General features: G+C 31.0%; 2 protein-coding genes across 2 annotated transcripts in view; one reads left to right on the top strand and one right to left on the bottom strand.

The window, feature by feature from the left end:
• Nucleotides 1–21,698, top strand: part of LOC122502296 — a 52,437-nt gene that overhangs the window by 25,430 nt on the left and 5,309 nt on the right. The window lies entirely within an intron of this gene.
• LOC122502301 (peroxiredoxin-5, mitochondrial) lies at nucleotides 8,441–14,995 on the bottom strand. The gene is made up of 4 exons (XM_043612283.1): nucleotides 14,561–14,995; nucleotides 14,317–14,451; nucleotides 9,166–9,297; nucleotides 8,441–9,108 (listed from the first exon to the last, which is right to left on the bottom strand). Exons 1-4 carry the CDS (start codon nucleotides 14,663–14,665, stop codon nucleotides 8,917–8,919), a joined length of 564 nt encoding a protein of 187 aa, XP_043468218.1. The 5' UTR covers nucleotides 14,666–14,995; the 3' UTR covers nucleotides 8,441–8,916.

Here is a 21,698-nt window from a genome sequence, read left to right as displayed (position 1 = left end):
GAACATAATACTTTCCCACCGTTTACATCCAATGAATTCAAATCAGCACTCCATTCATGCAAATTAAAATCTGCACCTGGTCTGGATGGGATTACTGGTGAGATAATCAGGGGCTTGCCATCCATGACTCAGGAATTCCTTTTGATCCTTTTCAATCGTATGATCCTGAGGTCCGAGTTCCCTGAAGCCTGGCTGAAGACGAGAATTATAGCCCTTCCAAAGCCGGGAGGAAAGGGCTTTCGCCCTATAGCCCTAACATCAGTTCTAGCAAAGATTTTTGAGAAATTAATAAAAAATCGTTTAGAACATGAAATTGAAACACGTAATTTGATCCCAGCCCAGCAATTTGGCTTTCGAAAGAAGCGCTCATCCCTGGATCGTGTGGCATCGTTTACTACTAACACCATTTGTGGATTTGCTAAATCTCTACATACAATAGCGGTCTCAGTGGACATTAAAGGAGCCTTTAATAACGTCAGGCCTACAATTTTGAATAGGATTTTGATAGATTTGGGTTTCCATCCATGCATAATAAATTTTATTACACATATCACGGCAAGAAGATTGATTTCATTCAGTCCCGATGGTTCCGGGGAGAGGGAGTGTGGGGTGGGGGTACCGCAAGGTGGTGTCCTCTCTCCTATCCTTTTTAACCTGTACCTGAGGGATTTGGAAACATATCTGCCGAACAACATGAAACATGTCATGTATGCTGCTGACCTTTTATTGTTCAGACAATTTAAGATTTCTAACCCAGGGGACAAAAATAATATTTCATTGGAGGTGTCGGCTGCTTTGGAAAGTCTGACCAATTGGCTAAATACGATGGGGATGGATATTACTCCTCATAAAACCATCTGTTGTGTTTTTTCCCGCTCAAGGATTTCTTTTGAGGATTTCTTTATTAGGGTGGGTGACTCTACCATTGTGTGCAATAATGAAAGGAAGATTCTGGGCATTGTTCTGGATAAAAAATTTCTTTGGAGGGAACATATCAAGATGATAGCGGATAAGGCTACTAGGGCCATCGGCATTTGGAAAATCATATCAAGAGTAACTTGGGGAGTGACTCCAGTTTTAACCCTCCTTGTTTTTCGAAACCTTATTATAGCCATTCTTAACAGGGGTGTACCCCTCTTTTCAAATTCATCAATAACAACTCTCAAAATTCTGGATAGAGTTCAATATGCTACGTTAAGAGTATCATTGGGTTGCCTTAGAACTACCCCTATCCCTATTCTCCTGTCCGAAGCTGGAGAATCTCCCCTATCGCATAATAGAACACAATTGGTCAATTCCTTTATCTCACGTAACTTCATATGGACAGATAATCCGCTAATCGAAGAATTGAATAGTTTGACTGATCTTTTAAGGGAACAAAATGCTAAGATGAACGTAAACAAACTTCCTCTCTTGAACTCTTTCTTAAATTTGACTCCAATCTTGACTTATTGCTGTAAAACATGCAAACCCGCTTATTTTGACTGGCCTTGGACTTCCCTCTCTACCTCTCCTAGGTGTGACGTTTTGTCCGGGGTGAGTTTTGGGGATCATCATGAGCCCGAGGTGGCTTTTCGAGAAACTATCAATTGTGATTATGAGGGATTCTATTTGATCTATACAGACGCGACAAAAAATCCTAATAACCACTTGACTACTGCTGCTTTCTACGTAGAGCAAAATAATTACTGTCAGGCCACCCTTATGCAGCCTTATCTTTCCATTCTTTCGGCTGAATTACATGCTATACTTAACGCAATATCATACTCCATACGAGAAGACCTGGAAAAAGTCCTGATAATTTCCGATTCACTCTCCTCCTTGAACAGACTTAACAATTGCCTGCTGTATAAAGACAATCCTGAATTAATTTACATTATATTAAACAAAATTTTTCCAACACAACAACAAAATCCTTTTCCAATATTTAAATTTTTATGGGTACCTTCTCATTCTGGGATAAAAGGTAATGAACATGTTGACCTTATCTGTAAGGAGGTTAATAACTACAATGACAGAGTGTATGTAGACATAACCCTAACAGACCTTAGGGACAATACCCAGGTGCGAATTTAGGTTGGCCGCCAGAGTTTGAAGGTTGGCCCAAGGTTGGCCTAACTTTGGCAAGCAAAGTTTTGGTTGCCAGAGTTTGCCCAACTTTGGCAAGTACTTGTGCCCACAGTTGGCCCGACTTTGCAAGCCAACCATTAAATGCAGAGTTTAACCAACCGTCGGGCCAACTTTGGCGACAAAGGTTGGCACAACTTATCCAAACGTAGTTTAAAAGACTTTCAGTTTCGGTTAGCCGAACTCTGGGCAACGGTTGGCCCAACGGTTGGCAAAACTCTAGAAACGCAGTTTCATTGACTTAAACTTTCTTGGTCGGCCGAACTTTGGGCCACGGTTGGCCCGACGGTGGGCAAAACTTTGTGAAACGCAGTTTAATTGACTTGATTTTTCTTGGTTGGCCCAACGGTTGGCAAAACTCTGTGAAACGCAGTTTAATTGACTTGATTTTTCTTGGTTGGCCGAACTCTGGGCCACGGTTGGCCCAACGGTTGGCAAAACTATGTGAAACGCAGTTTAATTGACTTGATTTTTCTTGGTTGGCCGAACTCTGGGCAACGGTTGGCCCAACGGTTGGCAAAACTTTGTCAAATGCGGTTTAAATGACTTAAACTTTCTTGGTTGGCCGAACTCTGGGCCACGGTTGGCCCGACTGTTGCAGCTTAAATATACATTTTGCGTTATGCACTCCCATGTGAGCGTAGCGTAGTGGTCAGTGTATAAGTCTTCGGTGCGTTAGGTTAGGGGCTCGATCCCAGCGAGCGTTAGATATTTTCGAAAATGTATGTATGAGATTGTGTTTAATAATAATAGGTAAAGGTTATATCTGATGTTCCCGCTAATAATTACCTGTTAATTGTTTAAATAATTTAGTTTTTTAATAATTTTTTACCTTTGGCTGTTGAAGTTGGCCAAACTTTGAAAATTGTGGTTGGCCCAACTTACGCATTTAAAGTTGTGCCAACTTTGGCGTCAGTCTTTGGACCAACCATTGAAATGTATAGTTGGCACAACATATGCATTGTAAGTTGGGCCAACTTCCTTATGAGTTGTCGGGCCAACCATCGTCGCCATTAGACGGTCGCCGTTATGATCTGTATGGTTGGCCCAACCTCTGGCACGAGAAGTTGGACCGACTTTGTAAAAGTTGGCCCAACTATGGGCCGACCAAAAAATCGCACCTGGGTATGTTTAACCCTGACGGACTTGCATGGCTGGCTCGTGACTGGCCTTTTACTGATAGAGACACATCCGAGAAACTTTATTTTCAAAGAGTCACATATAAGACCAAGAGACCCTGGTTTGAGGAGTTTTCCCTTCCAAGATGTTGGATAAATGTGATCACCAGGCTCAGAACAGGTCACGTTTTCACATGCGATCACTACGAAAAATATAATTGGAGAACTTCTCTTGGATGTGATTGTGGTGATCCCCGGAGAACTATGTATCACATCATTTTTGAATGTCCCACGCTGACTCCGGTCAGGGAAAAATTTTTTGAATTTTTAAATCGTAAATTCCCTGACCTTGAGTCAGGGTCGGCTCCAATCTATGATCTCATATTTCCTCCAAATGAGGAAACTATTAGGGAACTTGGTAGTTTCTTTTGTTATAAAAAACAGTTTATTTAGAGTTCCCTACTAAAAATAAAATCAGGAATCGTCATGAATGGTCAGAATTTCTGAACATTCCTGAACAGTCTCACCACTTCTGACATTTTCGAACGTTTCTCACCATTCCTAACCAAATACTTTCCAAGCTCCTCCCACTTTACTCCCACAATTTTCGAAGCTGTGACCATTTCTGAAATTCCTGACCATTTCTGAAATTCTTGACTATTTCTGAAACGTGTGAACACATAACCTATAAAAATTTTGGTACATCTTTCTAATTTTGGTAAAGTCTCATGAAAATTTATATATACATATAAAATCTTTCAAATTTATTTTTTACATTTCAGAATACATTATTCTATTATAAAAATTGTTCTTTTAACTTAACAAAAGTTCTCATTTTTCAAATTGGTATAATTATTGAATTAATTATACAGCAAAAGTAGGTAAATAAATCAAAACATTCGGACCATTCTTTTAAAATTATTTAATATATTTATGTAATGTATATTTATAATATATTAATTTAATATATGTATATTTACTTGTTATTATTTAATATAGTTAATTAATAATAAATTTTGTTTCATAATATTAGTAATTTACTATACCAGTCAGTACTTATTATGAGAAGTATTTGCATTATAATTGAAATACAGTTATATTTAAATTATTATTAATCATTAATAGAATAATTTCTTACTATAATGATTATTAATAATTTAAATTTAAAATTTATAAAAATTTCAATATTGCATTAATAATTCATTATTATTATAAATTATAATTTTAAATTAAATTAATATTAAATACTAAATTCATTTTAAATGCAGATATAATAATAATTATTATTAATCTGTATTCGTATTATAGTTTATGAAACATTCCAAATTGTAAAGTTAAGACTTAATTTATTATTGATTCAATTAATAATGTTAATTTTTATTAATTCACATAACCTATTATGACTAAATTGAAATATAATTAATTAATAAAAATTATTTAACAGTTTATTCTGATTTATTGATAATATTGGTAATTGAATTTTACTATTTTACAGTTGCTCTTTATATAGACAGTTGAATCCAGAAATATGTAAGTCGCTTCGGTAGTCGCAGTCGTTAGGGCAGTTAGTTTAGGCACTAGGTTAGGTGTGGTTACTAGGTTAGGCATGCGTCGAACCCCGACGCATGCGTCGGGGTTCGATCCCCGTAGGGTCCAAATTTTAATTTAATTCCGGGAATTAGTTTCCAGTTGTTCCGTATGTAAACAAACTTATATTAATTAATAAAATATATTTTTTAAAATTAATTTGTTGCAACTTTTTACATATTGTTAAAATAAATAAAACAGAAGTGGCTTAAAAATATGGTCAAAAATGAGATACAAATGGTCTCAAATAGTCACCAATTATGGGCGGGGTCAACAAAGAGGAGCCCTATATTAAAGAACCAGTAGAACCGGGTAGAATCAGGAGCCTACTTGCTTTGAGTAGGTTATTGTCACGTAAGTTCCAATTTCAAACCAGTAGATATGTATTTTCAGCTGGTTTGAATTCGGAATGTCAAGTTCAAAATGAACTGGTTTCAGTTTGAACATTACAGTCAACCGGAAATTCCAAGTAGGTTACATTGTACAATATGAACTTGTTTCAACTTGGATATCGATTCATAATTGGAAATCCAAGGTGGTTACAATTGAACAGATAGTTTTGAAAAAAAATATTTGTGGAAAAAATAATAAAAGATTCTTATGACCATTAATAACTTCATATTCTTAGCACACTCCAAACATACAAACATTTTCATTAAACTGGAAGAATTAAATTAAAACTTGTACCCTATGGGAATCGAACCCCGCACCTATGACCTATCTATCTAAACGCTTAACGACCGCGGCTATCGAATCGACGTGAGAAATATTTTTCGACCTGTCTATATAAACTGCAACTTTGAAAAACGTAAGTTTATGTAAAATATTATACTTTTTGTAAGTACCTATAAAAATACAAGCAGAATTTAAGATATTTATATAGATTTGCAATATATGCTATTATGTTAAAAATATTAATTAATCAAATATTTAATAAGTTTCTGCTCAAATGTCATTTGACCGCGTTGTAATTTTTTGCAAAAATTTGCAAAAAATAACATTGAGCGAAATAAAAAACAGAACATTCATTACAATTAAAATGACTCAACTGTGTTAAAAAAATTCCATTGATTGTGAACTACAGATTTTCATAAAATTACAAAATTCACAAAATTACAAATAGCAATAGTAACAAATTCATAAAAATATCAATTCGAGAAATGCAAATTCGCAAAAATAAAATTTGCAAAACAACAGTTAAATAAAATAAATATTTGTAAAAATGTAAATTTGTAATAATAATTCTTTGCAAAAATAACAATTTATAAAATAACAATTGGCGAAAATGACAATTTTATGAATTGCAATTAGCGATTAATCAAACTCTTTAAATTTGAACTTGAAATTCCAAATAGAATGCATCCCCGATTCAAATTAAACCAAGATGACATTAATCCTTCACTGTGCTATATAAATTTGGAGTTGGAAATTCCAAACTCAAGCTTGTTGATTTTTAATTTGACAGGACAAGTGAAATGTAGTATTCGAGAATCCAAATTGAACCAAGTAGATACTTGAACTTAATTTTTATATTTGGAAATGCAAGCTGATACTTGTAGTACGTGCGAACTTGGAAATACAAGTAGAAATGATAAGATTGGAAATCCATGTTAAAACAAGTCGAAACAAAAATTGAAGAGGACAATCCAAGATAGAACCATTTCAATTTTATCTTGGATATCCGTTTCAGTTACATAAATAGGATTTCCAAGTTAAAACCAGTAGAATTGCTACACGGAAAAGTTTTTCAATTTGGAAAGCAAGTTGACACCAGTAGATCCATGTTCAATTTCTACTAGTTTCAACTGGTTCTTTAATATAGGGAGGGGATAGTAGCAAACTTGTGACCACTTTAAACTTCCTCCTGATCAGTTGTGATAGATTTCTGACGAGATCCATCCAGAATCGTAAGAAAACTGGATTAAAGTGGTCAGGCGGCCTGACCATTTGTCTGACCATTCCTGATTTTATTTTTAGTAGGGTTGATAATTAATTTCATTAAATTTGAATAAATTGAGAAATGGGGTTAATTTGGAGCAAGTTACATACAAAACTTTGTTCAAAAGAAATAATTTGCGGTAGTATGCTCTGGCTCTAATGTATGATTGGCCCAAGTTTTCTTTTTCCCAATTCTTAATCCCGAAGACGTACTTTTGAAATTCTACTCAAGTGTCGACATGAAATAACTACAAAGTTCATATATGGAAGCCTACAAATCGATATGAACCTACCAACCCCTGGATTTCTGATTTGGAGAAGTTAAATCTGAGGGTACGGTCCCATGATGAGCAGAAAACAGAATGCAAAGCAGAATTTCGTTAGTGCAAGAGAGATAGTCAGATATCACTATCCTTTCCACTCTCACGAAATTCTGCTTTGCATTGTGTTTTCTGCTCATCATGGGACCCTACCCTAACTCACATCGCAACATAAAGCTCAAATAACAATAACGTTTATTAATCTTTATTCTTCTGATTAGGGAGCGTTCACAAATTACGTAACGCTAATTTTTGAAAATTTTGACCCCCCCCCTCCCCCCGTGTAACACAATGTTACATACATTAGCGCCATTTTTTCTGCTGTACATAACAAATAGCTAGACCCCCCCCCCTCCCCTTTATAATGTTACGTAATTTGTGAACGCTCCCTTACGCAGTATAGTTCTGACAGTTGGCACAGCCTAAAGTCATTTAAGAAGAAGAAGAAGAAGAGTGCGCGTCATAGCGAGCATGCGCATTCGGACTAAAATGAACACAAGACGGAGAGCATCTCCGTCTCGTCTGACAACAAATTTGTAGAGTTCTAATCTTGCGCTTGACTAGAAAGGTTCTTGTCGTCCAAGTTCCTTAGTCAGCTTGATTAAAACAAAGTATTTTAATAAACCTAAAGGGTTTTACCTTCGAAAGGAGACAAATATATTATCTTCTTTCGAACGGGTTTCCCTTCCGTTGTACGGAATTTAATCTTGTTTTATTTAAATTATCCCGCTTCCTTTTTAAAGGATTTAACCAAGTCGAATCCGGCCAATCAATCACTTTTGTTAGAGTTGCGTATTAATCGGTAACTCGGCGCGTAACAACAGGCCGATTTTTGGCGGCAATTCAAAAAAAAATTATTAATTAATTATTAAATATTAATTATTATTAAGTTTGCTTAATATTAATAAATAATTAATAAATATTTATAAATAATAGAAATAATATCATCTTTTTTTTAAATTGCCGCCAAAAATCGGCCTGTTCCGACTACAGCGCCTAGTCAAATCTTTGCCATCGCATTCATATGAAAATGTACAGGAGTGTCATAGGGCTGCGAAAAAACAATTGTAACTTTACTTTTTTTATATTATACTTAATTAAATAAATAAACAAACGTAAACATAATTGTAACTTTACTCTTTTTTAGATTATACTTTATTAAATAAATACGAAAAAATATTATTAGTCCAAAGTAAATTATTATTAATTAAATTCATAAAATTTTAAATTTAATTTTCCCCAAATTCCAAAGCATAGTATAATTTTAAAAAATTATTTAAATAACTGAATGTAAAAAATAAAAAAATTTTCCAAGTTATTTAATTATTTCTCAAATAAATAAATACGATATTTTCTACTGTAAGAAGTAATTTTATTTCATTCAGAATATAAAATAAGGTACATATTACTATATGTATATCTAATTTACAAATGAGTTTTGCATATCTCATAAAATTACAGTGGAGAAAGAAAGTGAATGAGATTTTATAAATTTCTATAGAAAATGTAATTTTACTAAATCGTAAATTTAACAAACAAAAAGAATTACAAAAAGAGAAATTTGAATAAATCTTTGAGATTAAAAGAAAATATGTTATTTAATAAAAAATTATTGATTTATTATATAAATCGATATATTAGAAAGAAATACAATACAGAGAAAAAATTTAGAAAAAACTTTGGAAAGAAAATTGGAAAAAGTTCTTGGATACATTTACTTTCAAAATTATAACGTTGACATATTTTAACACGTAACTAATAATGTAATTATAGTTTTTTTTGGCAGTAAGTGTTTTAAAGAATTTGCAAAAACGAAAAAAGATAAATTACGCCTTAATTTTGTCAGCTAATGAGCAACTAAGTCCTGTGTTATCTGGCTCGACGTTTAATTCCTTTACAACACCATCTTCAACAACCATTGAATAACGTTTACTTCTTTTTCCGCCCAACGGAGGAAGATCCACTGACAATTCTAGAGCGTCTGTGAAAGCTGCCGATGGATCAGCGAGCATTCGTACCTTCAAATAATATTATTAATAAATAAATATTATTAATAAATAAATTATATTTTTTACCTTTCCTTCTGCCCCTTGATCTTTTCCCCAAGCAGCCATGACGAAGGCGTCATTCACTCCGATACAATATATGTCTGCGATTCCCTTTGATTTTAATTCACTAGCTTTCTGCACGTAACCGGGCAAATGTGTCTGAAATTTAGAATTTCATTTCATTTTTCCCTGATTTCCAGACACAAATCTCTGACTCTAAAGAATATTTCAATTCATTTCAAAAATAATTAGATACACAGAAAAATGTTTGTAATACATTTATTTTTTAATATCTCTATAATCATAAATTACTCGGAACATCAACAATTTTTTTTTTTTTAATTAAATATTTAATCATTATTATTATTATTTTTCCACAGGAATTAAGATTTTAAAAAATTTCAATTCAATTATTTCTACAATTCTTAATTAAAATTCAACTCTAATTCAATTACTTTTAATAATTTTTGAAAAAGTTCCTTACAAGAATTCAATTATTTATTTAAAGAAAAAGAAGGTTTACCTTAAATATTTCTGAAAATTTTGTTAAAATTCTTCAAAACAATGAAATATTTTTATTTTTAACACTATTTTAATAAAATTTCTCTAAAAAATTCAATTGTGGCATTCCAGGAGAAATTTGCTACTTTTCGGAGCACCCTCACCGATTTCTTTCAAACTTGGTAGTATTACATTTATTGGTCTAAAGTTTCAGAAAATCAATTTTTTAAGTAAAATCAATTGAGGGGACGGATTCTAAAAGGGGATACGCGTGGATTGTCACGTATAACTATTGACCAATAGTGCGATTTTCAAACATTTTCAATTTTCAAATTTAATGACACAAATTTATACACAATGAAAATGCGCATCTTTTTTCTTTAAGAAATAAATTTATATCTTTTTTACTTTATGAAATAATAAGAAAAAACTAAATTTTTGAAAACCAAAAAATTTAAATGTTTTACGTCTTTAACTCGTGCTGGCGTTTTTGATTTTTCATATTTTGTAATCAAACAAAAACGAACTTACAGATTAAGACTTCCTGAAACCAACTATACTTTTAAAACTACAAAATCTTAATTAATAAAAAGTTTATTAATTTTTTCGAAAGACGTTGCAAAAAACGTGTTTTTCCAACTTTCAACGCTTCGTTTATCGAGGAAATTTTAAGGTACAAAAAACTTCCAGTGACAAAGTTTTTCATTACTATACGGACAAGTTTTCTGTAAAATTTTATTAACATGATATGAATGCTTACAAAGTTATTAATGTTTAAAGCGTATGGTGCGTCAGATTTCTCGCGCCTCGAACACATTGAGTCCCAAGGTGTTCGTTTGCAACGCGTTGAAAATGTGTTTGTCAATTAATATTGAATATTAATATTATTAATTAATATTCACAGTAAATAAAATTTAATAAAATTTATTTTTAACATAAATGTTTTATTTTGTTATATATAAAAAACTCAACTACAATAATATTTCTTGTATTTAACTTTCTTGTTTTATTTAGTTTAAGGCTTCCACTCTTTGTCAAAATGATCTCATTTACTACATTTCATGTTTTTAAAATAATTATTAAAAAACTCCTGTCCGTTTGGAGAAAGATATCGTACTTAACTTTTTACATCATTCATTTTGATTCAATTTTGAAAGCGGAAGGATTTTGTAATCTATAGTTTTCAAAAGTATTTATTCATGATTCTGGTAAATACTGAATTGCGTAGCTTTCACTGATTTTAACATTTTTCGGGATTATTACTTCTTGGTCCGGTTCTTGACCAAGATGGCCATAATGTTTTCTCAATTGTGATAAAAAAATCTCGAAATCCTGGGAAAATTGTATTGGGTTTTTCCGAACCCTTTTTTTTTGCAGTCAACGGTCGCGGCAGCCGCGACCCATCTGGATACCATATTTTACTTAGAATGAAAACAAATCACAAGTTTGAGGAAAATAGCATTTAAAAAAGGGTTACTTCCTCGAAAAGTGCACATGATAACCAAAAAAATTCTATTTTATGAAAATGTCTGACAAAATACAGATATAAATAAAATAAAAATACTTCCTCTATGAGAGAGCAATATGTTTTAACGACAATATAGAATATAGAAAATATAGAATTATTGTACAAATTATTTTGCAATATTTTTTAAAAAAATATTTCTTATATTATGTTTTTTACTTAGAATACATGTTAAAATAAATAAACTGATGCTACTTTTATATAAAGTTAGCCAAATCGTCATAATCTCATAGTTAAATATTATTTAAAAATAATTACTTTGATAGCAAAAAACTAGTCAATAACTAAAATTATAATATTTTTACTATTCTTAATCAACAATTATTAGTTTAATTAACATTAAATTTATGTCAAAATAACTATGCATTAATTATTTGTATGTCAGTCAATTTTAACTATCTTCAGACGATTTTTGCTAATTATTATTAGTTACTTTTTAATAATAAATAATCGTTTTTAACTAAACTGCGATTCCAAAAGTTATCTGTGACTTCATTAAAAATTGTATTTTTTGTAAGTAAACAAATGAATAAACTAAAATAGTCTTAATCTGTTACAAACGAACACCTTGGGACTCAATGTGTTCGAGGCGCGAGAAATCTGACGCACCATACGCTTTAAACATTAATAACTTTGTAAGCATTCATATCATGTTAATAAAATTTTACAGAAAACTTGTCCGTATAGTAATGAAAAACTTTGTCACTGGAAGTTTTTTGTACCTTAAAATTTCCTCGATAAACGAAGCGTTGAAAGTTGGAAAAACACATTTTTTGCAACGTCTTTCAAAAAAATTAATAAACTTTTTATTAATTAAGATTTTGTAGTTTTAAAAGTATAGTTGGTTTTAGGAAGTCTTAATCTGTAAGTTCGTTTTTGTTTGATTACAAAATATGAAAAATCAAAAACGCCAGCACGAGTTAAAGACGTAAAACATTTAAATTTTTTGGTTTTCAAAAATTTAGTTTTTTCTCATTATTTCATAAACTAAAAAAGATATAAATTTATTTCTTAAAGAAAAAAGATGCGCATTTTCATTCTCTACAAACTTCAGTAATTCAAATTGCAATTTGTAATAGTTTCAAAAATTGACCTAGTGGACAAAACTTAAACGCGTGAATCCACGCGTATCCCCTTTTAGAATCCGTCCCCTCAATTGTTTATTTAAAAGTTACAATTGCTCAAAATCGTTCAAATGCCCATATCTTTTAAACGGTACAAGATAATTGAGTTTACTTTTTTGCTAAAAATTCATAAAGACGAGACGCTTCAAAAATGTTATTAACATTTTTTCTTATTTTGTTAATTAAAAAAGTTATTTAAATAAATAAAATTAACTTTTGAGCCGGAATTCAAAATTAAATGACTTATGAACCAAAAAATTCCTTGTTTTTCACACTTTTATATTCCGAAGAAAAAAAGTGGTTTGAGTTTTTCAATCACTTATAATTTAAACAATGATTCGCTTGTTTACAATTATTTTCCAGCTAAATGATCATCTGTTCTCTCCTGCGCGCGACTACTGCTGCGTCACGTCGGTCTGTCGCAGAATATATTTTTGACAAGCGTGGAAAAATTGAGGTTATGATTAATCAAAACAACGCATTTAAATCTTTTTAAAGTTTTAGGATATCAGGATATCAATATCCTGATTTAACTTTTTTTCCATGACTGCTAAAAACTTTAAAAACATTGAAATGCGTTGTTTTGATTAAACATAACCTCAATTTTTCCACGCTTGTCAAAAATATATTCTGAGTCAGACGGACAAACAAGGAATTTTTTGGTTCGTAAGTCATTTGATTTTGAATTCCTGATCAAAAGTTAATATTATTAATTTAAATAACTTCTTTAATTAACAAAATAAGAAAAAATGTTAATAACATTTTTGAAGCGTCTCGTCTTTATGAATTTTTAGCAAAAAAGAAAACTCAATTATCTTGTACCGTTTAAAAGATATGGGCATTTGAACGATTTTGAGCAATTGTTGTAACTTTTAAATAAACAATTGATTTTACTTAAAAAATTGATTTTCTGAAACTTTAGACCAACAAATGTAATACTACCAAGTTTGAAAGAAATCGGTGAGGGTGCTCCGAAAAGTAGTAAATTTCTCCTGGAATGCCACGAACAATAATTTTAATAAAATTATTAATTACAATTATTAATAGACACGATTATTTTAAAAATTTAAAAGAAATTCTTCATGAAATTCAATTGCTTTCAAAATTTTCAATAAACATTATTTTAAAAAATCCATTATTTTCAAAAAATTCAAATAAATTTTTAAAAATAATTCAATTATTTCCAAAAATTTTAATAAATTCCTTGCCAAGAATTAAATTTATTTCTGCAAAAATTTTAAGAACATTCTTTGTAAGAATTCAATTATTTTCATAAATAATAACATTTTTTGCGAGAATTGAATTATGTATTTTCAATACAATTTTAATATAATTTCAATTATTTTCAAAAATCTTGATAAAATCCATCAAAGAAACTCATTTGTTTCTATCTTTTGAATATTTTTAAAGGCTGATCAAGAAAGTTTTTTTAATTCTTTTAATTCTTAATGAATTCTAGGAATTGAATATTTTTCCAGTACTGTTGGTAAAATTGCCTGACTTTCCCGATCAATTTTATTTTCCCTGATTTCCTGACCTGTGGCAACTCTGTTTAACTTCCAATCGATATTTTTGTTTATTTAATTTCTACTTCATTTCAATTGCCTTGAACATATAAACTTGCATAAAAAATTAATTGTGTGCATTTTGCATACGTACTTGCATGTAATAAAAACTAACAGCAAGGTCACTTATGCACAAGAGAAAATTTATTCTAAAAAGAATAATTAGCCGTTATAATAGGTAAAATGGAAATTAATTACATAAAAGAATTATAATTAGCAAGGAAAATATTAAAAAATTGATTTATAGATGTATTTCGCAACATAAAAATATTATTCTTTCAAGTTATTAATAAATTCTTAAAATTATACAACTTATAAGTACTTCTTAAGCACAAAAATATTTTCCACGAAAGACCGTATATTTTGTTAAATAAACAGATAAAAAAACTAAATGAATAGAAATGAAATAGAAATGCTGATTTTATCAATGAAAACAATTCTAAAAGAAAATACATTTTCTCACCTTGGAACATCCTGGAGTAAAAGCACCAGGAACAGCGAAAACAATAATCTTTTTACCGGCTCCTTCTTTCACCAAATTCACCTTATTTGCAGGCGAATTTTCGTACATGTCCACCGAAGGGATTTTGTCACCGACCTAACCCACAAAAAAGAGACTAAATTGAATCCGCATTTACCACATTTACAGTTAATTTGACGAATTAAGACAAATTACAATTGCAATTTAAATATTTCGATAAACTTACAGCAATAACCATGTTTCTTGGAGACACGTGAATTCCTCGTACGAAAGAAGTGATCGTTGTGCGTCCAGACGCAAAAATGGCGCGATTCATGAGTTGTTGACTCATATGTCCTTTGATCAATATAATATACCTGTTATGTTAATTTTTAAGTTACTTGTTTCTTTTTTTTATCTGCTAACAATAACGATTAAAAAAGTTAGATAATAACTTCCAATGCCGGCTGGTCTATTGCGCAATCATCAATTTTATTGCAGAAAAAATGTATTTATTATTATTTTTCCGGTGTTAGTTTTCTATTTATATTTAGAATCAATTGAATACATACAAAATTGTTTTTTTATATTAATAAGATGACGAAATGAGATAAATGCAATTTTTTTAGTTAAGGCTTAAGGGCATTTGAACCTTGATGACGTTACAGATTGTGCAAAGCATGTGTGACGTCATCAAGGTTCAAATGCCCTTAAATAATATTAGTGTTACGTGCGGAGTTACGTTATTTACGCGCAGGCGTAAAATCCGCGATTTGATTTGATGTTCAATCTTGGTTTAATCCTTTGAAAAGGAAGGCGGAAATATTCAAATAAAACAAGTTAATTTCCGTTAAAACGGAGGGAAAAACCTCACGAATAAGAAGGATTAATTAATAATTAATAATATTAATTAATCATTAATCCAACTAAATTCGCGAGTAAACCCAATACATTTATTAAAGTCAAAACATTACACAAGTCGATGTTATTCTTATAACTATTTTTGGGACTACTCTGAAGTACATTACGAAAGAACTCCAAAGTAGAACTGAATTCGTGAGGGAGCATTTATCCCTTGGTCCATGGCATAATCTTTGCGCATGCCCTGTTATAGAGTTTGTAAAGTCTATGAAGTTTTTAGAATCACCACACTAACACTGCACTGCACTAATACACGTATAAACATACTCTACTCTCTAAATCTGAATATGTGAAATTTCACTTATTGTACGTTATAAGTCGTCTTCTCGATCAATAAGTGCATATACACTTATAAATAAGTGAATTTTTCACTTATTCTGAGTGAAATTTCTATTTCTTATTATAAGTGTATATGCACTTATTGATCGAGAAGACGACTTATAACGTTCAAATATGTGAATTTTCACATATTCAGATTTAGAGAGTATGTATTGAAAACATGTATCACAACAAGTGAACATAATCCTTTTGCATTCACACTAATTACACAATTATTAATTATTTACATCATATCTAGTAACAATAAATCTCTTATACTGCACTCATCATATTTAAATATAAACAACAATTATAACGATAACCAATTTGATAATGTATCATAATATAATATTATTATTATATTAATACGTTACTAATATACACATATATACTATAATATTACAACAATAAATCAGATAAAGTTTACTAATAATATCATTTTCAAATAATACATTCATACTGCACAATTAGCAACAATATAATATTGTTGTTAATTATTCATAACGTTCATATTATACAATTGATAATTAAGGTTCGTCGCATAATGAAAGTCTATGTGTACGTGACTTTTCAAAGCCATTTCTGTGGTCACAAGTATGGTAAACACATGTTGCATTGTCCTATGGAAAAGGACACTTGAGATATTTTTTATATTCTTTCGAGGGTTTCTCGGTTTTATGACTCTAAAGAAACTAGAGATTACATTTTCTTTCGCTATTCTACTTGATTTATGGCAATTCTAAGAAATGTTGATTTTCAAATACATATTCAGAATTTGGAAACTATTAAACCGTGAAGTATTATATTTTACAATAGCCAAACTTTCTTGTTTAGTCTCGTCAATATTTGTCTAAAGTCGTGAGAAAATACTAAAAATAATTAAGTTTATTAACGAAATATTATAATTTCGCGCTTCGATAACTCGTGAATCGATATATCGAAAGTTAACGAGCGAGATGGTAGTCGCTCGTAACATTTGTGACGAGCGACTATTATCTCGCTCGAGTATTTCTCGATTAATCGAGATGTGTTTAAAATGTCGCGGCAAAATATAATATTAATTATATTTTGATTAAAGCCTTGAGATTGAATTGAACTTAGCATCGTATTTTTACAAATATACCTTCAAGTAAGAATGTGTTCAAAAAACATTCTTATGTTGAAAATACGAATGAAAAGAAGAATTAAGAAATAGCCTTAGGGATTTCCAAGCAATGTGTTCTTCTAATAAAATCATAAAACTTAGTCTAAGACTCAAAAACACATTTTCAGTAATAAGGAAATAGAATTTCTTGTCAACTAAAAAAACAACGTTTTCTAGAAATCCAATAGAGTTGTAAACCGTAGGTAAAGAAGGTGTCATAAAAATATGCGAACCAATTTCTTAAGATGACCCTTTTTAGGTAGAGCAATAAAATTACATCTGTCTGCAAAATTCGTTATATCCTTTTTCTCATGAAAAAGGCACGTTTTGGAAATTCCACATTTGGCATTTTTTCTGATAAATAAATATGAATTGATTTCATTTATAATTTCTATAATAATTAAAATATATATATATATGTATATATGTGCATGTATGATGTGCAGATGTATATATGCACATGAGTATGTTTACATATTAGAAATTATGTATATATTATATTATCTTCAAGTTATATTGTTTATGTATAATATAAATTGTAATGTAAGACACTTCACACATTTTAATGTGGTGTAATTGTAATTTAGATTCATTAATCATAATCGAACAATTTATTAGAAATATAGAAAAGTATGATGAGTGAATAGTATGTATAAGAGATACTCCTTTATGTGTGTATAGAATTCACAGTGTCGTGCCTTAAAAGTGTTAGTGTCTCGATGTTGAATACATATCCAACAAGAGTGCGCGTCATAGCGAGCATGCGCACTCAGACTAAAATGTACACAAGACGGAGAGCATCTCCGTCTCGTCTGACAACAAACTTGTAGAGTTCTAATCTTGCGCTTGACTAGAAAGGTTCTTGTCGTCAAGTTCCTTAGCCAGCTTGATTGAACAAAGTACTTCAATAAACTTAAAGGGTTTTACCTTCGAAAGGAGACAAATAAATTATCTTCTTTCGAACGGGTTTCCCTTCCGTTATACGGAATTTAATATTGTTTTATTTAAATTATCCCGCTTCCTTTTTAAAGGATTTAACCAAGTTGAATCCGGCCAATCAATCACTTTTGTTAGAGTTGCGTATTAAACGGTAACTCGGCGCGTAACATAAATTGGGGGCTCGTAACCGGCCCTTGGTGCGGGAATTCAAATTTGTGAAATTTAAATTTATTTTTCAAAGTTAAGTTCGCGAAGTGTCAAATTGAAAAATATAATTGTGAATAAAATTGAAAACTGAACTTCGTTCCGTGAAAAGTAAAAATATCTACATTTATTGTAGAGTAATTTTACTAACAACAAAACATATACTTTATTGAAATAAATTTCATTTTGTGTTATATTGATAAACAATACACAAGTCAATAAGAGTTATCATTAATCCTGATCTCTTAAAATTGGATAATCGCCCTTCGTGAATGAGTTCCTGATAACATCGAGTTCCTGATAAATTCATGTTCCTGTTTACATCGAGTTCCAGATGAATTTATGTTCCTGACTACATCTTGTTCCTGAGAGCTGTTCCACGTTGGAGAAAAGTGTTAAAAGTGTTTTTATGTGCGGGAGTGTCAAAATATGGTCATTTCCGTAAAATTACAAAAAAAAAAAAATAAATAAAATTTTTTTTTTACACTCAGTTACAGTGAAAGGATAAGATCCACAACAAAGGTTTGATTAGACGTAATTTTATAATTGGATAAAAATTTTGTAAAAGATTATTTCCTTGAATTTTAACGAATTTAATTGCAGTTTTTCGTTTCCACATTTTAACTTCTTGAGTTAACTAAAATTAATTTTAAAATTAATCAAGATCAATTTTCCTTCTCTTTTCATAACTCAATTAATTTAAATTAATTAAAATTTTAATTATGGAAAATAATCAACAAGGAAATAATCTTCCTCTCAACGAGGACATGGAGGAGGAATATCTTTACGAACAAGATCCGCAGAGAAATAGACTTCCTCCTTTCCTTGACGATACTGAGGATGATAATTCTCAGGGAGGCATGAATGAAAATGAATTGAATTTTGAAGATGTCCAGAATCATGATGCAATGGTTCAGATGGAAAATAGTATGAATGCTACATGTCAGGTTCAACAACCTCAGGGAATTTTATCAAAATTATGTCCTAACGACTTACTTCAAATCGCTGACATTGTAGGCCAACATTTACAAAGCCAAAAAATAGAGAGTTCTACAGAACCCTCAACACAAAAATCTAATACCCCGTCAATTGTAGATATACAATCTGTCACCCCCGGACATATAATAAACAATAATTTTTCGGCATTAAAAACCTTGGTAGATTTGTTGCCTGATTTCGATGGCGAAAATATACCGGTTAACAAGTTTATCAAGGAATGTCAAGAATTATCGGAGAGCATTGGACCACAGATGCATCAATTTCTGCTCAAGTTCGTGCAAAAAAAGATTACAGGGAAGGCCGAGGAGTTTATGTTAAATTCACAAGCAGAAACGCTTGGCCAACTCCTAAGTGAATTGGAAAGTTCATTTTCCTTTTCAGATGACTATTCTAGTATATATATAGATATTGCGAACTTGAGGCAGAATGAGACTGAGTCTGTGCATTCCTATGCAAGTAAAGCTCGAAAACTTCTTTATAAGCTTTCCGCATTGTCACGAAAAGATCACACACCTTCAACATTACACATTAAACTACTCGAAAATGACAATTACGTTTTGAAGTCTTTTATACAAGGGTTACTTCCAAACTTAGAGTTTCGGGTAAATGTACGTAGACCAGTAAATTTACAAAAAGCAATTGAAATTTCTTTAGAGGAAGAGCATTTTGTTTCAAGTATCCGTAAACGGAGTGCTCTCTCACGTGAAAAGGAGGAAAATTCCTCTGAAAACGAGGCAAAGAAAGCAAAAACAGTACATAATATTGATAAAAAAGAAAAATCGATTACTTGTTATACGTGCGGAAAAATAGGCCACACATCGCGTACTTGTCATTATCGAGCAAAATCTGACTCTTCCAGTCAACAACCACATAATAACAAAAATAACAAAACTCACAATCATAAACCACAATGCGATTTCTGTAAGAAAATAGGACATTCTATAGACAATTGCATTTTACGATTATTAAAAGAGTTAGAAAAATCTCGGTGATTAATTTCAACTTCTTGAAATAATAGCAAACAAAACACCGAACTCAAGATTGCTCCAATGCCAACATCGTTTGATTAAAAATATAATATACAATAAAATAATTGTGTTGGATTCCTTCTATGTTTTTAAATAAATTAAAAATAAATGATGAAGATGAATGGAAAAAATTTTCCAAAATATTTTTCAGATCTTTAATATGAAATATATATTAAAGGGAAGAAAATGTTGTGTTGGTGCGAATGCACATTCACGTAACCCAAGTGATTTATGAAGAAATTCTGTAAAGGGATCACAAATGACAGAACCTTAAATGACTAAGTTGATCCTCTAAAAATTAATCCTAATCAACAGCATAAGGTGACTAATACACCTGTGCTTCCTCATGATTCCTTGGACAAATTTAAAAGTGATGCCCTAACTGAGGCAGTTTTTCTAAATATTCATTGGAAAAGTTACACGAATGAATCAAAATTTTATTGATTACACTTAATTTTATGAGACGACTTCTTGTGAGAAATCCTTGACCACTGGCAAGGGGATTAGGGGACTAATCTCATTGACGCAAACAATGTCAATATGTGGACTGCAGCCACAAAACTTGGGACCCTGCAATGCGATTGCGGGACGGCCCTTGTTATCACAGAAAGATCTGTTGCTTTTGGCAACAGATTCGCTGGATGGTTCGCTGGACTCTCCCTGAAATCAGATCGAATTTTAATGAAAATAATTATATTTCCGATGACGATATTCACAGCAATCTTGAATTGGTAAAATACACACAATAACTTTAACAGACAAACCAGAGTATTTTTAATTTCCAAAATAAAGACAATTAAAATTAATTACAAAAATATTTAATCATACTTAACCATTAAACAAATAGTAAAAATATTTCAATAAGCTCATTATTTCTCGCTTCCTCTTTTGGGGGGAGGGTGACAGTTGAGCAACTATATCTTGCTCATTATTTTTACTATTTTGTTCCATAAATATATAGTTTTTAAACAATAATCTTGTTAACTTTGATTTCGTGTTTGATCCTGCGATGTTTATGTTTTGAAAATCATAACCTCGAATACTAAACACAAAATACACACCTACACTGATCAGCTGAGTCTTTATGCTTCTCTCACAAGCAACAGCCTTAAGCCAACAAACTCTTTAGCCTTATACACAGGTACAAAATCTCGCGACAAAATGCGATAAATTTCTTGTATATAATAAATGTAAATAATAATAAAAATATATATTCATATATCTATTATATATTTTTATTATAGTTGAACTAACTATTTTTGTAGTCCAAATAAGTGACAGTTGTGTATTAACAAGCGACATTTTCATTAAGGGGAAAGGTGTGACGAGCGACTATTATCTCGCTCGAGTATTTCTCGATTAATCGAGATGTGTTTAAAATGTCGCGGCAAAATATAATATTAATTATATTTTGATTAAAGCCTTGAGATTGAATTGAACTTAGCATCGTATTTTTACAAATATACCTTCAAGTAAGAATGTGTTCAAAAAACATTCTTATGTTGAAAATACGAATGAAAAGAAGAATTAAGAAATAGCCTTAGGGATTTCCAAGCAATGTGTTCTTCTAATAAAATCATAAAACTTAGTCTAAGACTCAAAAACACATTTTCAGTAATAAGGAAATAGAATTTCTTGTCAACTAAAAAAACAACGTTTTCTAGAAATCCAATAGAGTTGTAAACCGTAGGTAAAGAAGGTGTCATAAAAATATGCGAACCAATTTCTTAAGATGACCCTTTTTAGGTAGAGCAATAAAATTACATCTGTCTGCAAAATTCGTTATATCCTTTTTCTCATGAAAAAGGCACGTTTTGGAAATTCCACATTTG

Source organism: Leptopilina heterotoma, unplaced genomic scaffold (genome assembly GCF_015476425.1).
Source record: "Leptopilina heterotoma isolate Lh14 unplaced genomic scaffold, ASM1547642v1 Lhet_107, whole genome shotgun sequence".
Taxonomy (NCBI): domain Eukaryota; kingdom Metazoa; phylum Arthropoda; class Insecta; order Hymenoptera; family Figitidae; genus Leptopilina; species Leptopilina heterotoma.
The sequence above is the reverse complement of the archived record's forward strand: the minus strand, read 5'-3'. Positions and strand labels throughout refer to the sequence as shown.